Source organism: Dysidea avara, chromosome 7 (genome assembly GCF_963678975.1).
Source record: "Dysidea avara chromosome 7, odDysAvar1.4, whole genome shotgun sequence".
NCBI lineage: Eukaryota > Metazoa > Porifera > Demospongiae > Dictyoceratida > Dysideidae > Dysidea > Dysidea avara.
Window position 1 is genome coordinate 5,649,010 of NC_089278.1, and position 24,808 is coordinate 5,673,817.

General features: G+C 38.4%; 1 protein-coding gene across 1 annotated transcript in view; it reads left to right on the top strand.

Annotated features, from left to right (window-relative positions):
* The window catches only part of LOC136261923 (E3 ubiquitin-protein ligase rnf213-alpha-like), a 225,384-nt gene that overhangs the window by 141,965 nt on the left and 58,611 nt on the right, over positions 1-24,808 (top strand). The window contains exons 33-47 of the mRNA XM_066056017.1: positions 2,321-2,443; positions 2,497-2,614; positions 2,666-2,898; positions 2,948-3,030; positions 3,087-3,220; positions 3,291-3,395; positions 3,455-3,571; positions 3,629-3,789; positions 3,839-4,061; positions 4,112-4,336; positions 4,391-4,521; positions 15,355-15,489; positions 15,538-15,718; positions 21,009-21,091; positions 21,141-21,279. Of these exons, the coding sequence (XP_065912089.1) occupies positions 2,321-2,443; positions 2,497-2,614; positions 2,666-2,898; positions 2,948-3,030; positions 3,087-3,220; positions 3,291-3,395; positions 3,455-3,571; positions 3,629-3,789; positions 3,839-4,061; positions 4,112-4,336; positions 4,391-4,521; positions 15,355-15,489; positions 15,538-15,718; positions 21,009-21,091; positions 21,141-21,279 (2,191 nt within the window). The remainder of the gene's footprint in view (positions 1-2,320; positions 2,444-2,496; positions 2,615-2,665; positions 2,899-2,947; positions 3,031-3,086; positions 3,221-3,290; positions 3,396-3,454; positions 3,572-3,628; positions 3,790-3,838; positions 4,062-4,111; positions 4,337-4,390; positions 4,522-15,354; positions 15,490-15,537; positions 15,719-21,008; positions 21,092-21,140; positions 21,280-24,808) is intronic.

Here is a 24,808-nt window from a genome sequence, read left to right on the forward strand (position 1 = left end):
TAGGGAATTCAGCTACAAACAAGTCACCCTGTAGTCAGATCAGCTAGAAGAAGGTACCTAATAGAGAGTTCATCTACAAAGAAGCCATCATGTAGAGAGTTCAGCTCAAATAAATCACCCTGTAGAGAATTCAGCTACAAACAAATTGCCCTGTAGAGAGATCAGCTAGAAGAAGTTACCTTGTAGAGAGTTCAGTTACAAAGAAACAATCATGCAAAGAGTTTAGCTGCAAACAAATCACCCAGTAGAAAGTTCCGCTATGAACAGATCCACTATAGAGAGTTCAGTTAGAAACAAGTCATCCTGTAGAGAGATCAGCTAGAAGAAGTCACATTGTAGAGAGTTCAGTTACAAAGAAACAATCATGCAAAGAATTTAGCTGCAAACAAATCACCCAGTAGAAAGTTCTGCTATGAACAGATCACACTGTAGAGAGTTCAGTTAGAAACAAGTCATCTTGTAGAGAGATCAGCTAGAAGAAGTTACCTTGTAGAGAGTTCAGTTACAAAGAAACAATCATGCAAAGAGTTTAGCTGCAAACAAATCACCCAGTAGAAAGTTCCGCTATGAACAGATCACACTGTAAAGAGTTTAGTTAGAAACAAGTCATCCTGTAGATAGATCAGCTAGAAGAAGTCACTTTGTAGAGAGTTCGGCTACAAAGAAACCACCATGTAAGAGAGTTCAGTTGCAAACAAACCACTCTGTACAGACTTCAGCTACGAACAGATCACCCTGTAGAGAGATCAGCTAGAAACAAGTCATCCTGTAGAGAGTTCAGCTAGAAGAAGTTACATTGTAGAGAGTTCAGCTACAAAGAAACCACCATGTAAGAGAGTTCAGCTGCAAACAAATCACCTGTAGAGAGTTCAGCTAGGAACAAGTCACCCTGTACAGAGATCAGCTAGAAACAAGTCATCCTGTAGAGGGTTCAGCTAGAAGAAGTTACATTGTAGAGAGTTCAGCTACAAAGAAACTACCATGTAGAGAGTTCAGCTGCAAACAAATCGCCCTGTAGAGAATTCAGCTACAAACAAATCACCCTGTAGAAAGAGGAAGTTACCTTGTAGAGAGTTCAGCTACAAACAAATCACCCTGTAGAGAGTTCAGCTAGAAACAAGTCACCCTGTAGAGAGATCAGCTAGAAACAAGTCACCTGTAGAGAGTTCAGCTAGAAGAAGTTACATTGTAGAGAGTTCAGCTAAAAAGAAACTACCATGTAGAGAGTTCAGCAGCAAACAAATCGCGCTGTAGAGAATTCAGCTACAAACAAATCACCCTGTAGAAAGATCAGCTAGAAGAAGTTACCTTGTAGAGAGTTCAGCTACAAACAAATCACCCTATAGAGGGTTCAGTTACAAACAAGTCACCCTGTAGAGAGTTCAGCTAGAAGAAGTTACATTGTAGAGAGTTCAGCTACAAAGAAACTACCATGTAGAGAGTTCAGCAGCAAACAAATTTCCCTGTAGAGAATTCAGCTACAGACAAATCATCTTCTAGAGAGATCAGCTAGAAGGATCACCTTGCAGAGAGGTCAGCTACAAAGAAATCACCCTGCTTCATCTTTTCTTCTTCCTGTAGTAAAGAAAAAATGACAGGTTAAAAATCCCTAAAGCCGGCCATAGGCCGGCTTTGGGGTATACAAATACAAAAAGAAGTGAAATCTAATCCAAAACAGCCAAGCTGTAAAAAAAGAGTGCGGCCCTGAGAAAGGCTATGGTGAAAAAAGATGTGAAATCCAAGGTGGCGGCCAAGAAATGGCTGTGATGGTAGGTTAATGGTAAAAATTTTAATAACAACAATTCAGGTGAATTTGGTGCCGCTTGGTCTTGGCACAAAATTCACCTGAATTGTCGTTATTAAAATTTTTACCATTAACCTACCATCACAGCCATTTCTTGGCCGCCACCTTGGATTTCACATCTTTTTTCACCATAGCCTTTCTGAGGGCCGCACACTTTTTTTACAGCTTGGCTGTTTTGGATTAGATATATATATATATAATATTATACCTTTCTACCATTTGAGCAGCGGCACCATTATAACGTTTGATCCAGCTACCTACAATTTGATATTAGAAACCTGGCCTTTATATTTATAACAGATGCAGCTGACCTATAAGATATATTCTCCACCTGTTAGTTGAGTGGTACATAACAGTTATGCAATGGGCACTCATGCTCTACCTGATACATATTATGCACTCGTGCCTATTGCAAATATGCTAGCACATCAATCTATCTTAAAAAATAAAAATTAATTGTGATAGTAGTGCCTGCCATAATGCATTTTGCTTATTACATAAATGTGACTATTTCAGGTTTACTATGATAGAAAAATTATGTTTTGTGATGGGAATACAGTACATGTCAGATCCTGATGATTCGTATGTTTTAACAACTGACAATATGAAGAAGATGATGGCTATTCAGATGAGATTTAGGTACAATATAATTACATGTAAAAGTGTCTAATACTTTGCATATATATATGTAGGTGTAACATTCCTGTGGTGATAATGGGAGAGACTGGTTGTGGCAAGACAAGACTGATTCGTTACATGTGTGACTTGCAAGCTTTTGGTAGTGGTCACCAAAATATGTTAATGATGAAAGTAAATAAAAATTACAGTTTGTACGTGATTATTAATGCAATGTGTTTCAAGGTTCATGGAGGCATTACTGAACAAGATATTGAACGAAGAATGAATGAGGTTTTAGAATTAGCAAAGGAGAACAAAAAAGCTTCTCCACCAGTTGACACTGTGTTGTTTTTTGATGAGGCTAACACAACTGAGGCTATAGGTCTCATCAAGGAAATAATGTGTGATAGGAGATTGAATGGTAAACCTATACCAGAAGATATCAAGTTTATTGCTGCTTGTAATCCATACAGAAAGTATGTCATTGTGTGAATTAACCTTATGTATTTATAATTTAACATTCAGGCATTCTAAGGAGATGATTCAACGTCTTGAAAATGCTGGTTTAGGGTTTTATATCAAATCAACTAAGACAATTCATAAATTGGGTATGCTTAAGTGTTTTGTATTCTCTTAAATATTTTATAGCACTGACTTTATACAGGGTCAATTCCACTAAGGCAGCTAGTTTATCGTGTGCTTGCATTACCTCCAAGTATGCAACCACTGGTCTATGACTTTGGACAGTTAACTGATAACACTGAAGAAGCTTATACTACACAAATTGTGACAGATCGTGTAAGTAAAGGAATAACACACTGTCCATTATAATATTGCCATATTGCCATGTATTTATTATTTACTACAGATTCAAAAGAAGGAAACTTTTACAATGCATCCTAATATCCAACAAATCAAAGCTACTGTATCGCATGTGTTGGCTGCTTCCCAGATGTATATGAGAAACAGAGAGGTGATTTTTATTTTATGATGCATCTCTAGCAAAACAAATGTCAATATATTTGTTTGTAGGATGAGTGTAGTTTTGTTAGTCTTCGTGATGTAGAAAGAGCAATGATTGTATTTGAGTGGTTTTTTGATAAGCATAAAATTATTGAGGAACAGCTAAATGATTTGAAGGATTACAAGGTAATACGAGTTGTTTACATACTTTTACATATGAGCTGTTGTTGATTTTAAATGTAGCCACTGGATCCAGTTATAAGGAGCTTAATAATGGCAGTTGCTGTTTGTTACCATGCAAGATTACAAAAACGAACTGGGTTTGAAGAGTACATTGTTCAGCATTTTCTACCACCGTTTGCAATCCCTGGTGGCCAAGACAGATTTTCACATGAAATTGTCCAGTAAGTATTACATTGATACATTGGCATTTTTGCTATGTACTATTTGTAGGTGCCAGACCATGTTCTTGAGACAGATGAAGTTGGGACCCAATATTGCCAGCAATGCTGCATTAAGGGAAAATGTATTTATGATGGTAGTGTGTATTGAGTTGAGAATCCCATTGTTTTTGGTTGGTAAACCTGGAAGCTCCAAATCTCTGGCTAAATCCATCATAGCAGACTCCATGCAGGGTCATACTTCACATAAAAAGTTTTTAAAGGAGCTAAAACAAGTATATAACGTGCTATAAATGATGCATTTAGTAATCATGGTTTGCTATAGGTCAAGATGTTCTCCTACCAATGTAGTCAGTTGTCCACACCTGAAAGTGTATTAGAAGTGTTTGGTACTGCTACAAAGTTTCAGAAAAATAAAGACACCACTCGTTTTGTGTCTGTTGTGGTGTTGGATGAAGTAGGTCTTGCTGAGGACTCTCCAAGTCTTCCATTAAAAGCACTCCACCCGCTGTTGGAAGATGGGACCAGTGGAGCTGATAAAACTGCACAAGTACATGCACTATCATTGTTTACGTCGCTTTGTTACTTGTGTTTATTTACGTAGTCTGTTGCTCGTGAAAAAAGAGTTGCATTTGTTGGTATATCAAACTGGGCTCTCGATCCTGCCAAGATGAATCGTGGTGTTATGGTAACTAGAGGAAAACCAGATGAAGAAGAGCTTGTTCTTAGTGCAGGGTATGATGTTATTCACACCCATACATTGTAAACCTATTACTTAATATATATTCTGTACCTGCATATATTGTATTATGTGGGAAGATCAAAGTGCTGAAATGTACTGTATTTTCCACACAGTACTGTATGAGCAGATACAGTAAGTTATCAAAAGAGAACTAATTCACTTAAAACAATCCCACTAAGACAACAAGGTCGATCACTTCATAGGCAGCTCCAGGATATTTGGTGACTGGTTTCTGATCAAGAGCATAGCTAGATTTTTGGTGAAGACCAAAAAAAAAAGGTCACTGCCTACTGATAATAGCATAACTGCTCTCCACTATGCCTAACTATGTATTAATTTTATAGCTACATAACTTCCTATACTGCTGCTCTGAATGTTATTGACTGCTCTATTAGAGTATCTCGATCTAAGCATACATGACTGATTTTCGGAAACCTCAGAAACCCCCCTGGAGTCACCCCTGCACTTGCATAAAATATAAATTGCCAAAACTAGCCAACTAATCCTAACAAAAACAGATTATACAGATGTTTGCTGATAATTTGGTGGTCTAAAACTGATGCAGTTTGAATGAAAACCTCATATAGATCCCTTAAAGCACCACCTATACTTGGGTGCACAAAAAAGTACAGCATTTATGGAATGCCTTGAGACTACATCAGGCAAAGCTGAGTACTGTATTAGTTTCACACACACACACACACACACACACACACACACACACACACACACACACACACACACATACACACACACACACACACACACACACACACACACACACACACACACACACACAGTGCTGTATTTTTCATACACATTTGCAGTCAGTAGTAATAAGGATTTGCAAACTGCAGCAATATCCTTCTTAATGGTCATGCCTTGCTTACAGGTAGCTATTAAAATGACCATCTGACTAAGCATGAATTACAGGGAAGCTTTACCTGAACAGTTTGTTAGAAGTGTTAAAACACTCAAGGTAGTGATCAAGAAACATCTGAAATCTCAGCATGCCATTATCAAATATCAATGTAACACTTTCACACCTCAGGTCAAAGAAATTCCAGAGGATACATTTGCCATGTATATATCTTTACAGGGAGACATCTAAATGTACACCAGAGTACATTGAAATGTATCCCGGGAAGGTGGTTGTACTTCTAAAAGAACAAGCCACTTTCATCAAAGCAAGCATGGCCTTGATATAGATGAGGTAGTGGTGGTACCACACCCTCTGTTTGTTTTATACAAGTTCAGACCAAAATCGATTGTGGGAATAAATATCGACAGAGATCAAGTTGGAACAGGTTCACTTATTTTACCAGCATTAAACAAGAATACAACAATTCCTTTTATATTGGCCTAGAATACATAGTAGTGAAAACCAGTCTGACTAGTTTAGAATATTCTAGCGTAGTCTAGTCTGCAGAAACAAAACCCTATATGTTAACTCCTACAAAGTGTTAAATGAACTAAAGGTAAAAAATTATTTAATGTCTCTTGCATCATCTGCAACAAAATTAATGCTCACGTGATGATTACAACAAATTGAAGTGTTGCCACAAGAAGCACTCAAATGAAGGCGTTTTGGTATCCTTGCCATTCTACAAATTGGGAAATATTACTTAAAGGTGAGAGCTAGTCTTACAGTGCATCCACAAGCGTTTTGGCATGTTTTTAATGTGGACACGCCCACATTACGGATGACACGAGTTAACCACTCTATAATGAAGCTTACTCCTTTAGTCTTTAGTATACATTGTGATTAGTCTTTAAACAGTTTAAACGTGAAAGCATTAAAACACTTGTAAATTCCCTGAATTTTTATTTTATTATTTTTGTTCTACTCAACTTTTCTGTGATATCTGTAGGACTCGTCCGTTTATTAAAACAATTGTAGCTACAACGTTACTTGCTGCCTAACCATAATCGAATCTTTTGGGCATGCATATAACATGAATCCAGTGGTTACACTCATATTGGCATCAAGGCTATCAGCCTGAAACGGAAGTGTTACATATTAGCTGTAACATGGGCATGAGTGATTTGCCTGATATGTATGCCCGCAGCCCTCGGGCACATCTTCGTCTATATATAAAGCTGAAAAGCTGTCCATCTGTCTGTTTGTCCGTCTGTCCGTCATGCCGATTACTTGCCTGGGACTGCCCATATCAACACATCATGTGCCCAACATGAAGCGCTAATCATTGGCCTACTTCAAATTATCGCGAGTTGATGCGTACTTTCGTTTGCTCTCTACAGTGTGTAGAAGGCCAAGATATAGAGAAAAACTTGGGCTAAATACCTTTGAAACCACAGCACATACTGTTCAAGTGGTAGAACGGTTGACTAGTATGCAGGAGGTTGTGGGTTCGAATCCATGTGTTGGCAGGTTTCTTCTACTCAGTACCTTTTTGTGCACACCTTTTTAAAACTCGACTTTTAGCTTATCATATGTTGGCATGCAAAGCACGTATTGGTGTGGAATTTTAGCGAAATTAAATGCCCATCATCTGGCAACGCGAGCGTTGTTGTAGCAAATCAGTACATGCTTATGTTTGTTCTTTATACCTGGGCGATGAAGGTACTGGTGTAGGGAAGGATCACTGAAAAGTTCAGCTACATTCCTGTCAAAACCACAGATACACAACTGTCGCAATTTGCGCACCTCCCTTAACCTCAAGTTATTATAACCAACCTGGGTTCAATCCCCGCCTAGGTCATAACTTTTTTTTTTCACTTTTGGGACCTTTTTGATGCACCTTTTTGTTCTATCTGTTCCATGCAAGTCTTCATCTACAAACTCTTACGCTCAGTTTTTCAGCACTGGCACTTAACGCTCAGTTTTTCAGCACTGGCACTTAACTGTCTTATGTCGTATGGACTCTTATAGCATTTTTGGGATAGGGTGGGCAAATTGACAAAATATTTTGCCTATCTGTGTGTTGGTCCATTGTGTTGTACAGTAGGTAAAAGCTTCTTCCACATTTACACCATGCAGATACTGTAGTTTACACTGAGGAAGTGCGTCTGACCTGGCACAACTGTCTCACTGATCCTGCTTACATCCTTTCACTCATACATTACTTTAATGGTCAATTACACTGTAGGTGTTTTAAAACTGGGTTTTTGTATGGCAAAAGTTATATGTGTCACTACAACATCAGAACTGAAAGTGCATAGCATAGGACAAGTTCTGAACCTTTACTTGCCATTAATTGCAAATTGAATTGGCTTTAAAATTATGCCGAAGTTTATTTCTCTTTGTTGACAGTAAGGTAAACATTATGTAGAAACTAAAACTAAATGTGTACAGTTCAACTAATTAGCCCTGCATGCTCATCATTTCACTATATGTACTTCAAAAATGGCATATGGATCATGTACTATAAAGCACTATCAACATGCATGCTACACAGCAAATATAGGACACTACAGGTTTTTGCAATTGACTTTGTCCCATTTGCAGTAGAGTTCGTTGCCTTTGCAGTAAAATTCGTCCCGTTTGCAATTGTTCGTCCAGTTTGCAATTGATTTCATCAGTTTAGCAATTGATTTCGTTGCTTTTGCATTAGAATTCGTCGCGTTTGCACAAGAATTAGTCTGTAACAAGATTGGCAGCTGCAGTAAACACGAAAACAAGATGTAGCAGCTGCTCCATGATCTTGTTGAAGTACAGCTGTTGTAAACAACTCTTTATAAGGCAATAATTCTTTTGCTACGGCTTCAGCAACATTCGCAACTGTTCTTCGCCATTGGCGATGGGTGTGGTCACTCGCGAACAAGCTAATTAACTTGACAGGCAGCTAATGGCTTCGCGTATTACCAGCTTCAATTACTCTCTAGTGTCTCAAGTGGTATTATCCATGGCGAAAATGATTAACCTTGTGATGAGCAGCTGGTTTCTTATAGTCAACGTAGTCATGACGAATTCTTGTGCAAACGCAACGAATTCTAATGCAAAAGCAATGAAATCAATTGCAAAAGCGATGAAATCAATTGCAAACGGGACGAATTCTACTGCAAACGGGACAAAGTCAATTGCAAAGGTGACAAATTCAATTGCTAAAACTTGTAATATTTATGCTGGGTTCCCAATATATTAATTATCGTCGCATTAGTTGCCCTGCATGTAAAACAGCTAGGTACTAATGCTTTTGTTTGCTTCTTACAGCACGGTGAAGTCACTGGTAGAGAAGACGAACTGAATATTTGAACTACACTCCTGTCAAAACCACACACAATATATTTTGGCATTTGCATCATTAATTTCAGCAGGATGGCATAAGGAAACCTCATGCTCTTTAAAAATGTGACATCACTATGCATATGCACTACATAGCTACATGAGCAGTGCTGGGTAGTGCATGATATTAAATCACAGTAAAGCAATAAGAAGTGATATATCCCTACTGTGCACTTCTTATGGTATCTTGAGCATAGTAGGGATATAACACTTCTTATTGTTTTACTGTAATTTAATATCTAATCCAAAACAGCCAAGCTGTAAAAAAAGTGTGCGGCCCTCAGAAAGGCTATGGTGAAAAAAGATGTGAAATCCAAGGTGGCGGCCAAGAAATGGCTGTGATGGTAGGTTAATGGTAAAAATTTTAATAATGACAATTCAGGTAAATTTTGTGAAGCGGCACAAAAATTCACCTGAATTGTCGTTATTAAAATTTTTACCATTAACCTACCATCACAGCCATTTCTTGGCCGCCACCTTGGATTTCACATCTTTTTTCACCATAGCCTTTCTGAGGGCCGCACACTTTTTTTACAGCTTGGCTGTTTTGGATTAGATTTCATTTCTTTTTGTATTTGTATACCCAAAGCCGGCCTATGGCCAGCTTTGGGACTTTTTTAACCTATGTTTTTTTTCTTTACTACAGGAAGAAGAAAAGATGAAGTAGATGTACTTTAAATATTTTATCAGTAAATGTACAAATTATATATATAATACATATGTGACCGGATTTGCGAAAAGGGGCCTTCCATACACATCCAATTTGCCAACTTTGACAATTGATAACTTCAGATTGGAAAGAGCTATTGCCTTGAAATTTGGGCAGTGGTGATTTCTTTGCAGCTGAACTCTCCACATGATGGTTTCTTTGTAGCTGAACTCTCTACAAGGTAATTTCTTCTAGCTGATCTCTCTACAGGGAGATTTGTTTGTAGCTGAACTATCTACAAGGTAACTTCTTCTAGCTGATCTCTCTACAGGGTGATTTGTTCGTAGCTGAATTCTGTACAGGTGATTTGTTTGCAGCTGAGCTCTTTACAAATTGGTTTCTTTGTAGCTGAACTCTCTACAAAGTAACTTCTTCTAACTGATCTTTCTACAGGGCAATATGTTTGTGGCAGAATTTTCTACAGGGTGATTTCTTTGCAACTGAACTCTCTACATGGTGGTTTCTTTGTAGCTGAACTCTCTACAAGGTAATTTCTTCTAGCTGATCTCTCTACAGGGAGATTTGTTTGTAGCTGAACTATCTACAAGGTAACTTCTTTTAGCTGATCTCTCTACAGGGTGATTTGTTCGTAGCTGAATTCTGTACAGGTGATTTGTTTGCAGCTGAGCTCTTTACAAATTGGTTTCTTTGTAGCTGAACTCTCTACAAAGTAACTTCTTCTAACTGATCTTTCTACAGGGCAATATGTTTGTGGCAGAATTTTATACAGGGTGATTTCTTTGCAGCTGAACTCTCTACATGGTGGTTTCTTTGTAGCTGAACTCTCTACAAGGTAACTTCTTCTAGCTGATCTCTCTACAGGGTGATTTGTTTGTAGCTGAACTCTACAAGGTAACTTCTTCTAGCTGATCTCTCTACAGGGTGGTTTCTTTGTAGCTGAACTCTCTAAAAGGTAACTTCTTCTAACTGATCTTTCTACAGGGCAATTTGTTTGTGGCTGTATTTTCTACAGGGTGATTTCTTTGCAGCTGAACTCTCTACATGGTGGTTTCTTTGTAGCTGAACTCTCTACAAAGTAATTTCTTCTAGCTGATCTCTCTACAGTGTGATATTTGTTTGTAGCTGAATTCTGTACAGGTGATTTGTTTGCAGCTGAGCTCTTTACAGAATGGTTTCTTTGTAGCTGAACTCTCTACAAAGTAACTTCTTCTAGCTGATCTCTCTACAGGGTGATTTGTTTGTAGCTGAACGATCTACAAGGTAACTTCTTCTAGCTGATCTCTCTACAGGGAGATTTGTTTGTAGCTGAACTCTCTACAGGTGATTTGTTTGAAGCTGAACTCTCTTAATGATGGTTTCTTTGTAGCTGAACTCTCTACAAGTTAACTTCTTCTAGCTGATCTCTCTACATGGTGATTTGTTTGTAGCTGAATTCTGTATAGGTGATTTGTTTGCAGTTGAGCTCTTTAAATAATGGTTTCTTTGTAGCTGAACTCTCTCAAGGTAACTTCTTCTAGCTGATGTCTTTACAGGGTCACTAGTTTGTAGCTGAATTCTCTACATGGTGGTTTCTTTGTAACTGAACTCTCTTAAGGTAACTTTTTCTAGCTCATCTTTCTACAGGGTGATTTATTTGTAGCTGAATTCTGTACAGGTGATTTGTTTGCAGCTGAGCTCTTTAAAGAATGATTTCTTTGTAGCTGAACTCTCTACAAGGTAACTTCTTCTAGCTGATGTCTCTACAAGGTCACTAGTTTGTAGCTGAGCTCTCTACATGGTGGTTTTTTTGTAACTGAACTCTCTACAAGGTGACCTCTTCTAGCTGATCTTTCTACAGGGTGATTTGTTTGTAGCTAAACTCTCTACATGATGGTTTCTTTGTAGCTGAACTCTCTGCAAGGTAACTTCTTCTATTGATCTCTCCACAGGGCGATTTGTTTGTAGCTGAACTCTCTACATGGTGGTTTCTTTGTAGCTGAACTCTACAAGGTGATTTCTTCTAGCTGAACTATCTCTTTCCATAGTTGCATGAACTCCCTACAAGGTAACTTCTTCTAGCTGATCGCTCTACAGGGTGACTTGTGTGTAGCTGATCTCTATACAGGTTTCTTATTTCTAGCTGATCTCTTGAATTCTCTTCAGGGTGACTGCTTTATTAGGATGACTGCTCTATTAGAGTATCTCGATCTCTCACTTGCCTCACCAAGTTGGATTTCGTGTTATAACTCCGTGGCTTTAAGTCTGATTCTTCTACACCATTGATGAGCCTTTCTAAGATGATTACTCCATCTGTGCAACGATTTTCAAAGCATTACCCCAAGCGGTTTATCTGGTAGGCGTGGCAAGCAGTCGCAAGCAGTCGTTTTTTTATTAGCTGATCTCGATTGCATAATTGTTACACACTGTTGGTTTTTTCGTTGTATCTTCCTGGTTTTTAGCTCGATTTCTTTCAAACCACAAAAGGTTTGAGGTTCAATAGTTAACCTATTCACCCACCGATTTTCAGCTTCTTCCCATACGCGGTTTACCCTGTAGGCGTGACAACATATTGGTGTTATTTTTCGTGAATAATCGCTCATAACTCTTTGCCTGTTTATCTTATTCCAGCCAAAGTTGGTACTGAGATGCGCCTTTATGTCCCCCTTCTGTGTGCCAAATTTCAAGGCAATCGGATATGGCGTTCAAGTTTTATAGCAGTTTTTGTAAGTGTGCGACAAGAAAAAGAAAAATAAGAAGAAGAAGAAGAAAAACAAAACGAAGAAACTGAGCCAATTTTTGAAGTCGCATATCTCGGGAACGCGCGAAGCGATTTCGCTCAAATTTGGAATGTGGAGTGCTGCAGTTGGAGGGCATGTCCACAGCAAAAATCGTCTTGTTTCATCAAGGAAGCACAGAGCTACGGAGGTGCGAAAATTGCGTTTTCTTTCTTCCTGTCAATATACTCACGGGTGTTACGCGCCGGCTTCTTGGGCCGCACGACACACTACCGTGTGTCTTGATCGTGCACTACTCCAGCTTGTTTCAGTACTTTTTATCGACGTGCTATGGTCCCTACTCTAGTTGAAAATTCCAATTTTTTTTGTGTACTTGTTTGTTAACTTTTTTTTGTAAAATAAAATTTATTATGACTGGTGAACCCATGCTTACCGCATCAAAAGAATGGCGCCACGCGCCGCACCTACCAATTATCGTCTGAAAAGTGAACTATCCATCACCCTTCGTTGACAGCTATGTTTAACCCGCTACACAGCGTTACGAATCAAGAACTGTTTGGAAAGTGCCTCTGCAATCAAAATAGCCTCAGTGAAAAATATGGATGATTTCCATTACGAAGGGAAGCCACCACATGCTACCACCAAATCAACACTTTTCACTGTCAGCAAAGATGAATGGGGCACAAAGGAGGACAGTGGTAAGTCCATGAAGAATGCATTGTACGTACTGCGGTATGCCAAAAGGCACCTCTCGGGCCAAAGTGACGTCGAACAGTGAAAAAATCAAGCCCGTAGCCTAAGCCATTATCGAGTTATGCTTGTCTGAAGGCATCAATCAGTCAGTCAGGCAATCAGTAGAAAATTCCGTTTAATATATTTTTAAAATTCCGTAGCAACTTGTTGAAAGTGTTTCGAGTAGATCTGAAAGTTTGTTTGGGCTTAGTTTTACCTGCCTCATCATCATCAGGGAAAATTGAGGCTGGTTTTTGGGTGATGTTTTTTCATGGGTAATGCCCAATCCTTTGTGGTCTCTACTATACAGTACTATTGTACTGTATGATCATGCACCACTCCAACTTGTTTCAGTACTTTTTATCAATGTGCTATGGTCTAGTTGAAAATTCCAAAAAATTTTGTGTACTTGTTTATTCACTTTTTTGTAAATAATAATTATTATGACTGGTAAACCCATGCATACCGAATCAGAAGAAAGAGATGGCGCTGTGTGCCCCAGTTATATTAATTATTGTCTGAAAAGTGAAGTATCCATTACACTTTGTTTTGAGCTATGTTCAACCCATTACACAGCAGTACGAATCAAGAACTGTTCGAAAAGCACCTCTGCAACCAAAGTAGCCACTATGAAAAATACGGATGATTTCCATTACAAAGGGAAGCCATCACATGCTACCACCAAATCAACACTTTTCGCTGTCAGCAAAGATGAATGGGACACAAAGGAGGACACTGGTAAGTCCATGAAGAATGCATTGTACATAGTGCAGTATGCCCAAAGGTACCTCTCAGGCCAAAGCGACGTTGAACAGTGAAAAAATCAAGCCCGTAGCCTTAGCTGTTATCGAGTCATGCTTGTCTGAAGGCATCAGTCAGTTAGTTACTCAGTCAGTCAGCTACTAGAAAATTCCATTAAATTTATATATTTTAAAATTCCGTAGCAACTTGTTGAAAGCATTTCTGGTCAATCTGAAGGCTTGTTTGGGCTTAGTTTTGCCTAACCAATATTGCCTCATTGTCGTCTGGGAAAAGTGAGGCTGGTTTTTGGGTAATGTTTTTTTCATGAACCATGCCTACACCTTTGTGGTCCCTACTATACAGTACTATTGTACTGTATGATATCTCGACGACAAAACCTGTTTCAGTGAACAGTGTCACTATAATTCACCTCGGACTTGACGCTCCGTTATGAGAGACACACTTTGGCAAGTTCCACGTGGTTCAGTACAAAGATGCCACTTGTGCATCCCACACTCAAAACAACAATCGGTTGTATAGGTTTTATATGTAAATTGCAAACCGTATATAGTAAGGAAGTCACTAACCAGGAAGTGTTACATAACAGTTGGTAATACGGACGTGTTTGGGGTTTGCCTGATATGTACACCTGATGCCCTCAACATGTTCAAGATTTGCCTGATATGTATGCCCTTGCCTGTGGGCATCGGGTGTACATATCAGGCAAACCCCTCACCACTGCATTACAACTACAACATGTAACACTTTCACACCTCAGATCAAAAGAGCCGCCCGGGCTACATTTCGTATGTAGCCCAGCCAGCCGGGCTACATACGAAATGTAGACTGGGCTACAACTGGGCAGTGATTATATAGACGTCGATGGCAAAATCGACTGTGGGGATCGATTAATACTCACGTGATTAGGATGCACTACTTGGATTTCACTATGAAATTCACTCAGATGAAGAGCATTTTGTTATCCTCGCCATCCTACGACTGAGTTGAAAAACGTTGAGCTAAGGTGAAAACTAGCGCTATAGCTTATTCATCGATCATTTCCGCATGTTTTCGAATACGGACACGCCCCCATCACAAAGCTACCACTCTGCACATAGTAACCACTCTACAAGTAAGCTTATCTGCCTAGGCCTTTAGTAAACTCCTTTCTTTTTCGATAAACGATTCAATAGCACTGATTAAAACAATAAACTCGCGTAACCTAAATTATCCGTGATATCTCTAGGATATGTCCGTTTATCATAACCAAACGTAACCAAAATGTACTAGCTGCTAACCCATATTCAAAAATTTTAGGTATGCATATATAATACACCCAGTGGCTGCACTCGTATTGGTTTGGATAATTGATCGCCCTGTACAGGCTATCAGCCTAATAAGTGTTACATATTAGCTGTAACACGGGGCATTCGGGCTTTGCCTGATATGTATGCCCTTGGGCAGTTGGGCATGCATACATATCAGGCAAAGTCCTCATGCCCGTGTTACAACTATTACATGTATGTGCTTGGAGCCTTTTCTTGACAACCACTTTTGATTTGATTTCATGGACCAATTTGATAGCGTCTAGGCTGCACCCTTTATCACAGTTGGGATGTTTTGACCTAGATTTAATTTTTATTGATAATCAAACATACTAAAGGGAAAATATATATTAAACAATTGCTTTATTTATACTTGATAATTGCATGTACATATGTAGGGGAATATGTTCAGTTGAGAGTGACAAATACAGAGATCGTCTGGAAAAATACTTCAGAAGTTTAGCTAAGGCCTACCTGGAAATCTGTGATAAACAACACCCTAAGGAATTTTTTGGATTGAGAGATTTTTACAGGTACTGCAGAACTAATGGTATTATTCATTACTGACGCTGATGATGTAGTTTGATAAAGATGCTCTACTGGATGGTAAAGAACACAAATCAGCCTCTGACAATGAAGCAGTTAGAACATGCAGTCAAGAGAAATTTTGGTGGACTGAAAGATGAAGAAGTTGATGCTGTTGCCATATTTAAAGAGCATATTATTATAGCAGAAGTGGAAGATGACATTGATGATCCTGTGGTAAGATATTAAATATATTATTATTTTACTGTGATTTAATATCGTGCACTACTCAGCTTGTTTCAGTACTTTTTATCGATGTGTTATCATGGTCCCTACTCTAGTTGAAAATTCCAAATTTTTTTGTGTTCTTGTTAAATATTATTACTGCATGCAATTTGGAGGTCACTATATAGTGTTTAATGATGTATATAACAATCTAAACCAAAACAGCAAAGCTGTAAAAAAAAAGTGTGGCCCCCAAAAAGGCCAAGGTGAAAAAAGATGTGAAATCCAAGGTGGCAGCCAAGAAATGACTGTGATGGTAGGTTAATGGCAAAAATTTTAATCACGACAATTCAGGTGAATTCGCGTTGCCTCCTCAATTGAACTCTCTACAGGATGGTTTCTTTGTAGCTGATCTCTCTACAGGGTGACTTGTTTCTAGCTGATCTCTGGATGACTTGTTTCTAGCTGATCTCTCTACATGGTGACTTGTTTCTAGCTGAACTCTCTATGGGGTTATCTGTTTGTAATTGAACTCTCTACAGGATGGTTTCTTTGTAGCTGCTCTCTCTACAGGGTGACTTGCTTCTAGCTGATCTCTCTACAGGGTGAACTTGTTTCTGGCTGAACTCTCTACAGATGATTTGTTTGCAGCTGAACTCTCTACCTGGTGGTTTCTTTGTAGCTGAACTCTCTACAAGGTGATTTCTTCTAACTGATCTCTCTACAGGATGATCTGTTCATAGCTGAACTCTCTACAGGGTGATTTGTTTGTAGCTGAGCTCTTTATATGATGGTTTTTGTAGCTGAACTCTGTACAAGGTAACTTCTTCTAGCTGATCTCTCTACAGGGTGACTTGTTTGTAGCTGAACTATCTGCAGGGTGATTTATTTGTAATTGAACTCTCTACAAGGTGATCCTTCTAGCTGATCTCTCTACAGGATGACTTTTTCTAGCTGAACTCTCTACAGGGTGATCTGTTCATAGCTGAACTCTCTACAGTTTGCAGCTGAACTCTCTACATGGTGGTTTCTTTGTAACTGAACTCTCTATAAGGTGATGTCTTGTAGCTGATCTCTCTATAGAGTTATAACTTTCTCTATAGAGTTATAACATATTTGTATAGCTGAACTCTTTACAGAGTGGTTTTTTTGATTGGTTGCTGAACTCTCCAGCTACACAGTGACTTGTTTGTACTACAGAGTGACTTGTTTGTAGCTGAACTCTCTACAGAGTGACTTACTTGTAGCTGAACAATGTATAAAGTAACTTGTTTGTAGCTGATCTAGATGAACTCTCTACTGGTAAGCTTTTTTGTAGCTGAACCCTCTACGCAGTGACTTGTTTGTAGCTGAATTCTCTACAGAGTGGCTTGTTGTAGCTGAACTCTCTACAGGATGACTTGTTTATAACTGAATTCTCTTCAGTGTGACTTATAATGTTCTGAATTTCTACAGCGACATATTTGTAGCTGAACCCTCTACAGGGTGACTTGCTTGTAGTGAATTGTCTATAAGATTAACTGTTTGTAGCTGAACTCCCTATAATGGACTAAGTTATAAATGTAGCTGAATGCTCTATTAGGGTGACTGTTCTATTAGAGTATCTCGATCTCGCATATACTACACGTAGTTGGCTTTGGAATCATAACTCAGTGGTATGTAATCCGATTCTTCTGTACTACTGCAAGGACTTTCTATGATAATTATTTCAGCTACACACCGATTTTCAACTCATTGTTCTAAGCGGTTTGCCTGGTAGGCGTGAAAACTAATAGATTTTTATTCATAAAAATCGATCGCGTAATTGTGACACAGGTTGGATTTTGTGTCATTCTCGATGGCCCTTAACTGGATTCCTTTCGAACCACAAAAAGGCACTCCTACGATAGTTACTCCATCTACATAGCAATTTTCAGCTCATTCCTTCAAGCGGTTTACCCTGTGGGCGTGACAGACCTTCGACCTTATTTTACGCAAATAATCGGTCACAACTCCGTGAATGTTTATCGGATTCCTACCAAACCTGGTACTGAGATTCACCTTAATGAGCCCTTTAAGTGTGCCAAATTTCAGCCCGATTGGAGCACGCATTCGTGTTTTATGGCGGATTTTGTGAAGTGGGAAAAGAAGCAGAAGAAAAAAACAAAGAAAAAAACCCAAACTGTGGCCACTCGTATCTTGGAAATGGCTGGAACGATTTTCTTCAAATTTGGAATGTGGACTCCCCTACCTAGCCGGCACTTCTGTAGCAACTTTGGTTTCAATCGGATAAGGAATTACGTAGCTACATAGGTGTGAAAATCGTGTTTACTTTCTTCCTGTCAATATACTCACGGTGTGGCGCGCCGGCTTCTTGGGCCGCACGACACACTACCGTGTGTCTTGATTATAGTGTATCTAACCAAGGTGCTATGAAGTATTGTGAGTTTTTGGGTGATATTTTTGGCCAGAATAGCCCAAACCTCTATCATACTGTATGATAATCACTATTGCTCCCAGGGTCTCCTTGGGAGCAGGCCTGTCCAAGCGTCTGCCAACCATAAATCCTCACTGAGTGCGAGGAGATTGGGAAACTGTGGTGTCATGTGATTTGTGTGCACCACACTCTTTGAAGATTCCATGACCTAGTTTATATTCAAATTTTCCTTACAGTTTTACTTATATTCCAGTGCGTGGGAGTGCCAAGGTGCCGCACTGATTTATAACCATCATAAGCTATACAGAGCAGTTACACTACTGAATGGTAAGGTAGTTATCACCCAGTGATAACTAACTTTTCACCCCACTCAGACTAGGTCATAACATCATAACAACTGCAAATGGTATTGTCACTAATGGAGCGAAACCCTAATATGGAAATGTTATTACAAATAAACACGCCAGAACCATACCAAACTCCTGCTAAAACATAGTTAAACCTTTACACTATTTATTGTGATAGTTAAATGTCAAGAAACAGTCTGTGTCTGTTCAGTCCGCCCAACAGTCCCAACAGTGTACTTTGTAGAGCTGAGTTCTCATGATAATCTCTGGTTCTATCATACTGTCTCGGAGGAATCCTCTCCAGTCTTTTAGTCCTGGCATGCCATGTGACACCACTCCAGCACCTACTTAATGGTACTACCGTACCGTTTGATATTATGTCAGATCATATAGGAAAAATATCCGAATGTAAAAGAAAAAGTGGCTTAGCCAGATAAGACTGGTGATTTATATTAAGTATTATATGTTGCACCTAACGATTTTTGCCATTAAAACACATTATCAAGACACACAGTAGAGTGTCGTGCAGCCAAATAAGCTAGCGTGCCACACCATGAGTATATTGTGAGTATATTGACAGGAAGAAAGAAAACAGCTTTTTGACGTGTGCGTAGCTCCATGGCCCCTTCTCCAAAGCACACCATTTTTGCATTATAGCTGTCTTCCAGGTAGGGTAGGCCACACAGCAAATTTAATTAAATTCGCAAGAACCATTTGTGAGATACAGGCGTTCAAAGTTTCGTTTTAATTTCTTCGTGTTATTTTCCTTCTTAAGCCATGGGGGGGCTACAGGGGCTTCGATTTATTTTCGCACACTTTGCAAAATTGCTATAAAACACAAACATGTAACTCAAATGCATCGATGTTTGGCACAAATGAAGAGCATATAAAGGTGAATTCGTGTACCAAGTTTGCTTTGAATCTGATAAATATCCAAGAGGTTATGAGCGTTTATTCACTTAAAAAAAGATAAAACATTTTTCATGGCTACAGGGCAAACCAAGTAGGGGAATAACTTGAAAATTCGTGTGTACATAGGCTGATCATCGTAACAGTGCCTTTTGGTGGTTAGAATGGCAACAGACTTATAGTTACAAAGTTATAAAGCAAAAACCAAGCAAGTGTAAAATCGCAGAGATCAGTCACTGTGGAGTAAAAAAGGTGCATTAAAAATGTCGAATAAAACTTACCAGAGTTCGAACCGAGGACCTCCATACCTAACACCTGCATCCTTAACCATTGAACCACTGGCTGATCACTTCACTTAATTTCTACCTTATAAATGAAAATTCTAGCTTAAATCTTCTCAATAAGTAAAACTTAGATCTACCAATAGAAAATCTAGATTGTTCTAAAACATTCTATGTGTGTTGATTTCAACGAAAGCAAAAATGTGTGCTCTATTAGAGCATTCGCACCATACTATTGTTGTAACACTTTGAGGCTCAGTCTAGTATCTATTTCATCAAATCAGAGCTATTTTCGTATCGATCAGTGGTATATTGGTAGTATTCTTGCCCCCAGGCGACAAGCAGACTAGTATGACAGACTCGCGCCAATCATAATCATTATCATAATCATCATAATAAGTGCTTTGCTGGTAAAACTTGTGATACAACAGGCTGGAAATCATATCCCAGTAAAAAAAGGTACAGGATTTGCTTTGTTTAAAGTTGAGCAACTGCATCTTTTCACGTTTACATGAAAAATCGAGATACTCTAATAGAACAGTCACTGCAAAATAAAATATCCTACAATCATGCATACCTAACTGGAAGGAATTCACATCATTATAGTGGAAATAATAATACAGTTTTATATTATTATGGCCATCATGCATGCATGAACAAGCATATAATGTTTGTGGTAGCATGTGTCTGAGGACACCCTTACCTAAATTGTTTGTTAATACTAATAGTTTTCTCTCTTTGTTGGTAACTATATCCGGATGAGTAGGTAATTTTCTGTATCACTTGTATGATCATCATTGTTCCAGTAGCAGTTATGACCTGTAGATAAGAAGAAATAGTAAGCCTCAAAGCCTTGGTTTTGAAAATCCAAAAAAGAAGTAAAATCCACTCAAAAACAGCCAAGCCTGCAATGATGTTAATGATAATAAATTTTTTAAATTTATTATCATTAACATCATTGCAGCCATTTCATGGCCGCCACCTTTGATTTCACAACTTTTTTCACCCAGGCTTTTGAAGGCTGCACTATTTTTTTTACAGCTTGGCTGTTTTTAGTGGATTTTTTTGTCATAATAACACTTCTATTTAAATTTGTAAAAAAATTGCCATTGTACCTGTCCACTTTGCACATGCCAAGTTGCAAGCTAATCAGAGAATAATTGTAGCTTTTGTAGTCATTTTTGTGAAAACAAAATCATTAAAATAAACAAAGGTTACTGTTAGGGTGAAAATCTCAGGAATGGCTAAGGAAACAAGAATTACTTGCAGCCAAGGTTGATTTTATATATCATGTCATTTATTTGTACACATGCATTTTATTTCATTGCAATTTGCTATCATTTTTATAGCTTAAAGCAGTAATGTACCCTGATTGTTCAGCTATGGGCTTGATTAACACAAGTTTGGCAACCAAGGAAACTTCTTGGCATGGGTAAGAAATGTATGTGTAATAGAAACATGATGCAAATGTCTTATTTCAGAGAAAGTCGTTACCTGCTATTTTTAACTGAAAACTATGCAGCTTTACGGATTCTACAGCAAGATTTGTTGTTTGATGCAAAAGATCCACCTTTTGTGTTGTTTGGCAGTAGCTTTCCTAAAGACAGGGAGTACACACAGGTACATAATATGTATCGTTATTTTTATGACTGAGTGTTAGACTTTTAATTTATTTGTATAAAAACATTGAAAGTGTGCATACAGGAATGTGAGGGGTTTTCGCTTCTCACGCTAAAGTTGCTGGCAAATTTTACCCATGCAAACACAGTCAAACTGTAATAGGGTGTGATCTTTAAAAACGTGGGTGAAAAAGCTGTGAAATTAGAGGTGGCGCCAATCAATTTAAATAATGCATGCAACCATTAACATCATTGCAGCATCTCTTAGCCCTCCATCTTAATTTTACAACTTGAATGTTTCACCAAGACTCTTAAAAGCTATGCCCTTTTTAACTTAGCTTAATTTTGTATTTTGTATATCCCAAATAGCTGGTTTTGAGGCTTGTTTTTAGTCATGTTTCTACAGATGCAATGATGATTATGTAAAACTAAAGTTACATATTGCGTGACTCTTTGTTAATCTTTTCTATGTACATGTTTTGAGAATTTCTAACACTTAAAATGTCCCAGATTTTCCACTGGCAGATCTCAAAACGCAGTAGTGTGTCATGCACACAGAACTGGCACACTACACTTAGGGTATATTAGGGAAAATGCAATTTCATTCATAGCTACTAATTAGCTGATTTTTATACTGTAGTCACCCTCTACTTTCAACAACCACATTTAAATTGAGCAAACTCACTTTATGCATTTGTGAAACACGAGTCCTCAAAGTTTGGCTTAATTTTTTTATTTGCACAAAACAGATTTTTGTCACGTTTACGTGGTAAAATGTTTATGAGAATAACTTGAAAATTGGTCTACATGTAGATAGATTGACCATTGTAACCCTGAATATCAATAACTGAAAGCAAAGTAGCATTCTGTTTTATGTGAATAACCAGTCATAACTCTGTAAATGTTCATACATTCGCACAAAATTTTAGTACTGGTACTGATATTCATGTTTAGAGCCCCTGTAAGTGTACCGATTTCAGCTTGATTACAATATGCGTTTGGTTTTTATAGTGAAGTGTGCAAAAAGAAGTAGAATAATATTTCAAATTTCATAGAAACTTGTTGAAATTCATTCTAAAGACTTTCATGGGTTTGGTTATGCATAACCAATACTGCCAAGCTGTTACAAAGGAAAAGTGATTTTTGGGCAACTTTCATGATCCCTACTATACAGTAGTACCAGGTGTCTTACAGACCTTCAGCACTTGTGTTTAAAGTCTTAATAAATAAATAAATAAATTACTGTACTATCAAGACTCACGGTTGTGAGGCGCGCGGCCAAGAAACTACAAAGCACACGCCACAATTAAAAAACGCGTGCAGCTACTACTGTGAGTTATTTACGTGTAGGGACGGTTTCACAATTTTAGCCCTGAATTATGCAATCATTCCCATTAGAAATGTATTGTACAGCGGGTGCCGTGATTGTAAATGAGTGGTTATCTTGTCGCAACCACGAAAATAAGACCAGGTTCACTTTATTATGCTGATATCTCGGCTTGCGTTAGCGTTATCGCCATTATTATCATTGAATATAACTACCTTTTGTGGAGTAATACTGGCACAGGAGTTTTCTAGTACTGGACTCCCTGTACAGCAGATTTTGCTTACCAAATGCCTAATCCAAATGATAACTTTTAAAGACGCGGCATGGACACAGACTCAACACTCATATAAACGTACTGTGAAAGCGTGAAGAACGTAACTTCCCTAGGGAGAGTGTTTTCAGGATAATTTCATTTAGCGCCACCCATTTACTATCACGTGATTGCCTTTATTCGTATAGACATTGTCACTCCCAATTTGGATCTAACTTTCTGACGAAACGGTGCTCATGCACAGTAAAACCAGACAGCTAGTGATTAACATATCATGTCACACAAGTTAATTGATACATGCAACAATACAGTATTTCACAAAATGCACTTTTAAAAATAAACCATTGTCCCATGTTGGTAGACAAATAAGAAATGATTATTGGCTTTGCTTCATCTGCCATTGTGTACTTGAGGGGACACCAATCTTCAGTACTGCCGAGAAAGGGATGGGGGTGGGGTGGGGGTGCAACTGGGGCAGTTTGTAAATTTTCTCCCGGGCTAGATGGAACACCCTTGCCACCACCCCCACTGGCTGTCAAGTGCTGGACAGTTGAATAACACCGGATGACAAACAGAGGAATCCACCACTGTCGCCCCCTATTCCACTTGGGTCACATACCTGGATTTAAGAATAACAATATGAAGTTACGACCAAATACAAAGCTAGTACAACCAATATGTTTTGTACGCATGTATATTTTAATGTCCATGTATATTGTGTGTGCGTCTCGTGCTCATGTACAGTATGTGTGTGAGTGCAAAAAAGTACACGTGCACATGCGTACCAGTTTGTGATTGATCTCCTTTACAAAAAGTGTGGTCCGTTCACAAACAACTTGTGCTGCAAGTGGCAAACCATCAGTAATCCTAGCTAATGGGGTACCTTCCCCAATAAACCAATGCCTGAATTTCACTGGACCTGTCAAGAAAAAACAACATGTTAATTGTGTGGTCAATCTAAACCTAGGTAACAAGTTTGGCATGCACTATAGAGCTCATTAACCATGCACAGACAGTCGAAGGTTCTACAAAATCTCATTGCACATCAATGTACCTAGAAAACCAGGACACGTTCCTAGTCAGGGTAGTCTCATGATCTAGATACTGGTGGTTAGAGCCATTAGCCTTTTACTAGTAATTGATTTGTAAAATAACTAGTGGTGGGACAAATGTCTGAAAATTTGAACATTTGTTCATTAAGGAGATATGTGACAAATGCATTTACCAATAAACATTCGTTAGCATGGTTACTATGGCACATAAGCATAGCAACATTCTTAGGAAATAAATTCAGTTGAATTTAGATTACCACACCACTGAGAACACATCTGTAAACAGCAAGTTGGCAAAGTGGGCACTACAAGTACAAAGAGATTAATGTGCAAAAATATGGACGCTTAAAACTCAAGATACTCAAACATGAGTCCCTGAAAGAAACTGACCTGGAGAATTACAATGCTATAATCACAATACATGTAATCATTGGTCCCAATCTGCCAATAACACAGACGTCTACAATATGGTTCCATTCCTTCTTTTTTGATATAATTTGTTGATGATGCAGTAGACCACAATAATGAGACCTTGAAAATGCAGGATAAGTTAAGACCTCATAGTATAAACAACAAATTCGCACTAAAAATATGTAACACAATTTTTCTTTCACCAGGCAAGGTCAATTTCAACATCTGGCAAAAACCATTGCCTTAGGAAACTTACTTCAGTACTTCTTACATGAAGAAACACAAGCTTTAACACATACAACAGTGTGAGGTAGACCTTCAAGTGACCTGCAGAAACAACCATCGGGACATCTGATAAATATATCAAAAGAAATAACTTGTTTTGCTCTTTGCACAGTTTAGTATGTAACAGGAGCACATTTAACAACTATATAAAGTAGCAACCACCCGAGGGGTCCGCAACTATGGG